This window comes from Sitodiplosis mosellana, unplaced genomic scaffold (genome assembly GCF_009176505.1).
Source record: "Sitodiplosis mosellana isolate CC-2019 unplaced genomic scaffold, AAFC_SMos_1.0 Smas_scaffold_2776, whole genome shotgun sequence".
In the NCBI taxonomy this organism is placed as follows: domain Eukaryota; kingdom Metazoa; phylum Arthropoda; class Insecta; order Diptera; family Cecidomyiidae; genus Sitodiplosis; species Sitodiplosis mosellana.
Window position 1 is genome coordinate 1 of NW_022598018.1, and position 5,028 is coordinate 5,028.

Genomic DNA, 5,028 nt, shown 5'->3' on the forward strand with positions numbered 1-5,028 from the left:
AGCAGCTGAAGTTAGTTAGTGCTGCTGACGTCAGCTCATAACACGCTCTGAAAAAAATGTCTAAAATAAAAGTGAAACTCTTTAATAATGATAACTCGTATTGAAGCAACCATATGAGTGTCCAAAGATTCCATTGTTAAAAGATTTCAATTAAAGCGCCGATGAAAACGGTTCTGCATTGAAAAAAGAAAATTCATATTCACTTTTTATCCTTGTTAATGACTTGCGGCGGTTGTTCGTCAATGATAAAGCTCGACTGTATCAAATTGTGTAGAATGGCGGTAGTCTCTTGAGATGCTTCCATTGCAAGAGTGTCAACATAGTGCAATTGACTATGACAATGGTGAATGTCATTCAACAATGCGCGTGTATGCAAAGCATATTCAAATAACACTTCGAATTTTTGCTGTATATCATCAAGTGCACTTTTCAGCTGTGCATTCCTGTCGTGCAAATTAGATGGCACTTTTATGTTTCCATCGCCAAATCCAGCCACAATCTGATCGCGTTTCCAATTTCCCAAACAATTTTCAATGAGAATTTGTAGTGTATCGTTTAACAATTTGATGATGATTTGAATGGAGCACACGATTTGACTATATTTTTTATAATTCCGCAACCATATCTGATTAGTATCACCCATACAAGACAGTAGTTGACTTCCGATTTCACCATTCAATCTGTGTATGTTGTGCGCAGGATCGCTACGATGTTGAATACTACTTTCAAAATCAATTATATATTCCTTTATCGCCTCTATGTCTTCTTCAATTAGACAACGCAATTCGTGAATGTTATCGTTGAATTTCTGCTCATAAAAACCCATCATATCGTTTGTTCGTGACACCATTTTATTCAATTTTCATTATTTAAATCCACATAAAAAAGGAATTCTACGGAAAAATGAATGAATTATTTCTATGTTGCTATAATTATTTATGAACACAATACGGTTATTGTACACTTGATTCTATATTTTTTTTTTACAGCGGACCAAAAAATTATTGGACGATCAAGTTACAAGTAAAATTTCGAACTGATACTTTGTTTGTTACTGATGTTTCTCAAGAAATTCAATTTATATTTGCTTTAAATGTAAAAATTTACTTATTTTTCACTCGTAATGATGTCAAAAACACAGATAATGATGATAACACGTTGACCCTATTGACCTTTTTCGTTTCTCAAGAAATGTAAAATGGGTACAAAATAAAATCATTAATGTCGAATAAAATTTCTACTTTAAAGAAGCGCGTGATTCGAAGGATTCTCTTAGAATGCACAGACCAATTCGTCGGAAAAAAGATAAATAATATTAATGCGGGAAGTGTTGTATGGGAAGTTGATATATATGTGGCAACGGTTTCATGTAAATTTCCATTATTATGCTTGGCTATCCGTTAGTATTATTCCGTATTTCGTGCTGATAAAAATATACACAAACAAGTCACACTTTGATAGAATGATGTTTGTTTCGTTACCGAAAACTCTTATCACCGCTGTTTCCTAGCATCATTTTTTCGCTCTCAAGTCGGTTGTTCGTACGTTTTTTTGTTGACCCCAGGCAATATTTTAAATGGAACTAATTTCAACAAGATGAATTAAAGTAATATCAGTGAGAGATGAGAATTAAAGCGCTTTTGCCGAAATCATTCTTTACGAATGGTAGCAAGAAAGAGCCAAACACAAAACAATGTGTAACTGTGCCCCGCTTTGAAGTTGGTTGCATCAACTCCGACATTATGTTGACAATGTCAACTTGATACTACCACCGCATACAAAGATACAGAAACATGTACACATGTAGCACGATGTAGCGAAGCGTTTGTTGTGTCAAATTTACAAATGTATTAGAGTGGGGCATTTTTGTATCTTCCTTTTTATTTTTTCAACGAATTTTTCTGTAGAACCGCGTCTATTCGATGAGATCGCATCGGTACATATTCGTGCATGAATATTCCCTGTTTCGGATGAAAAATAAGTAACAAATAAAAACATGTGCACGTGATAACCACAAACTTGTTCAATTTATTTCGTTCGAATTTCTTGGATTTCTGGAACAACGTCAATGTTCATTCTTTATCATGTTATTTTTATTTGTTCAATATGCATGCAACTGTTTCGAAAAAAGTTCAGGCTTTGAATCGTGCGCGTCAGTTTGAAATTACCCATCGATGACCTTTATGTACAAATTTTTTTTTTGAACATAGCTCACACATTGGTTTGGCTGGTCACCGGTGTGATAAGCTTTAGTGTGATCACTTAAAACCGATCCAATAGGATTGTCGGTGCTCGTAAACAGATAGCAACAACTTCTCTTGAAATTTACTTCATGTGCTTCCTTTTCTATTTGCTCCGAAAAAAATACCATAGCGAACCGTACAGTTGAACGTTTGTTGTACGAAAATCGATGTGAAATGGCGTAATGAAGAAATACTTCATCTTGTCTGAATTTTCTTGAACCTTAATCGTATCGGAGTGGTCTTTTGTCAGTTTGCATAGATGCATACTATTTGCATGCAAACGCAAAGTTATAAACTCGTGAGACAAATATTGATACTGTATTTACATAGTTTGCGACTTATTTTTGCCATTGAGGATTCCATTACAATTTCAGCAGAATTTGCAGTGTCACCGTTTCAGCTTTGACCTCCAGCAATGCTTAGATAAATTGCCGACTTGTTTGTCCATGATTGAGTTGACCATGACCACTCTAAAATCATTTGTTTTACAATCATTATGATAAAAATACTTACAGTTTCCGAAAACTGTCCATGAAATTGAAAATTTTCATTGTTTTTCATAGGAATAATTGGAAATTACTTAATGAAATTAGTTTTCGATTCAATTGATTTATTTTACTGGATCAGCAATTCAAGCCGAATTATTTTGAAATAAAAATGCATTTTATCCTGTCGATGCTAAGAAGCCTACTGAATGATGCTGATAAAAAATTCATGTCGTTGTCATATTAAAATGTTTCGCTTCATTGATTTCGACATTTCGAATGATAGTTTTAGGCAAAGATTCGTTGGAACACTTACTTCTGTTGTTTTGAGAAATCAACCAGACAAAAATAAAATTTAAAAAAACGCGGGTAAATTTCATCGGAATCAAATCGCAATCTTTAGTTTATTCAAAATATAAAAACGAGATAAGTCCTAAACAAAACGAGACGTTTCTCACATTTTAATTTAATAAAAAATAATTTTAGTTTATTTCAATCTTTGATACAGGATCGATTAAATCGTTTTGGAATTCTATACGAGAAAAGAAAAAAACAGAAGGAATAATTCATTTCTATATTCTATTGTTTTGGAAGTATTGCTGACATGAGATTGTTTTGTTTCAAAACAGCTTGTTTCCAAATGTACGTTGTCATCGTAACGCTATTTTATTGTCGAATGTAGTGGATTTGCTCAATGCTCATAACATCACAGACACAAAATGAATACCACTACATTTGTCGCAACTATAGAGTATCTGACACTTCACGGATTCAGTGTGTGTGTGTGTGTATGTGTAATGATCACGCGAAAAATTAAAAGAAGAATTAAATAGATGTTGAAGCATTGGAATTAATTTAAAAAAAATCAACTATGCGCGAGTTAAAATTCTCTTTGTTACCAAAAATTAAAACGCAGTGAGTTTTAAGTATATTTCAACTTTATTGAGTAACAGCTGATAGGTCGTGTACAGACTGATACCACGTAAAAACTAAATGCTATGGCTCATTTGCCCTATATATAGTTTTTGGAAATGCTTAGGTCAGCAAAAATGAAACTGAAAAATATTTATATTATTGTTCGATACTAGAATGATTCCGAATGCTTACTGTTTGTATGGAATTTGCTGTACGTTGCGCATTAGTCATATACTAATGACTCAAATGCATTGCCGAACTTATTGTCATTCATGATTCATGTGTTTATCGTCGTACCAATTATGTTTATATTTCAATATGTTTATCAAGTGACCGATTCTGCTACGCATTCGAATCGTCAACAACAGTGAAATTAACTCGCGCAAAAAAAACGTCTTTTGAAAACTCTTAAAAGTTATAATTTCTTCTAACGTATCCTTTAATACGTTCTTTGTTAACTGATGTGTAAAATTCCTCGAAATTTCTGTCCTTTGGTTTATCGGGATAGAGATGAGTACATTTCCTGATATATCTAATTAAATCGCTAATCGAGTGAGATTTGGCGATTTCGAAATCACTAATGAGAAATGGTTGTAAATGTACAAGAGTTAGGGAACCATCGTCATTTTCATTTACCACAGCAACTGATATACCACCTGAAAAAATACGTCATTTGTTGTACTGAATAAAAAAAAAATGGTCAAAATCGAATTCATTACCAAGTTGACTGTCGGAGAATCGTAGCAAAAATGTACCTGCTGGACACGTGCGAAGCATTTCTTCGGCTTTATCTTTTCTAATGAAACCATGAATGAGCCCTTTGTTCCATTCTTTGCTGAGATGCGATCGCGTTAGTTTCGTTGTATCGTGAAACCAATGGTAAAATGGGAATTTTTGGCCAGGCAACGGATCCTTGCAAAATTGTTTCCACGTTATTAAAGGGTCATGCTTTGGTGTAGGGCCGAAGATCTTTTCATCTGCAAATAAATTGTTATCCAATCAATTTTATTTTCGAAAATCAGAATTGTTCAAGAAGCGACTATTGTGATATTTACAAAAGTATCGCAAGTGTTCTCCGGTCAATGTGCAGCCGGTTTGATATTCAAATCGCTTGCTCAGGGCCCATTCCATTTGTAACCATGACACCGCATTCGGAACAACAAATGGCATTCGACCAGTTGCAAAGAACGAATTATCCCATATTACGGTAGCTCAACCCTCTGCATCTTGGCTTACATGCACTGTAACTGTCAGTGGCGAAGACGTTGCCCAAAACTTTTTTTTTAAACGTGATAAAACTTAGTAGAAAAGTATGACTCAAGTATTCGAAAAAAATTTACATTGAATGGCATGTTATCAAATCGTATTGTAGATTGGAAAAATAA

General features: G+C 33.9%; 2 protein-coding genes across 4 annotated transcripts; both read right to left on the minus strand.

Annotated features, from left to right (window-relative positions):
• Positions 1-13: 13 nt before the first annotated feature.
• Positions 14-1,514, minus strand: LOC129571552 (signal transducer and activator of transcription 5A-like). 3 transcript variants are annotated; one of them, XM_055451360.1, is made up of 2 exons: positions 1,108-1,514; positions 14-893 (listed from the first exon to the last, which is right to left on the minus strand). In XM_055451360.1, exon 2 carries the CDS (start codon positions 848-850, stop codon positions 200-202), a length of 651 nt encoding a protein of 216 aa, XP_055307335.1. In that variant the 5' UTR covers positions 851-893; positions 1,108-1,514; the 3' UTR covers positions 14-199. The 3 variants fall into 3 exon arrangements, with proteins under 3 accessions (XP_055307335.1, XP_055307333.1, XP_055307334.1); XM_055451358.1 differs by lacking the exon at positions 1,108-1,514 and adding an exon at positions 952-1,065; XM_055451359.1 differs by lacking the exon at positions 1,108-1,514 and adding an exon at positions 963-1,025.
• Positions 1,515-3,910: 2,396 nt separating this feature from the next.
• Positions 3,911-5,007, minus strand: LOC129571553 (signal transducer and transcription activator-like). The gene is made up of 4 exons (XM_055451361.1): positions 4,984-5,007; positions 4,699-4,918; positions 4,363-4,620; positions 3,911-4,299 (listed from the first exon to the last, which is right to left on the minus strand). The coding sequence occupies exons 2-4, from the start codon at positions 4,811-4,813 to the stop codon at positions 4,052-4,054; spliced, it is 621 nt and encodes a 206-aa protein (XP_055307336.1). The 5' UTR covers positions 4,814-4,918; positions 4,984-5,007; the 3' UTR covers positions 3,911-4,051.
• Positions 5,008-5,028: the final 21 nt, after the last annotated feature.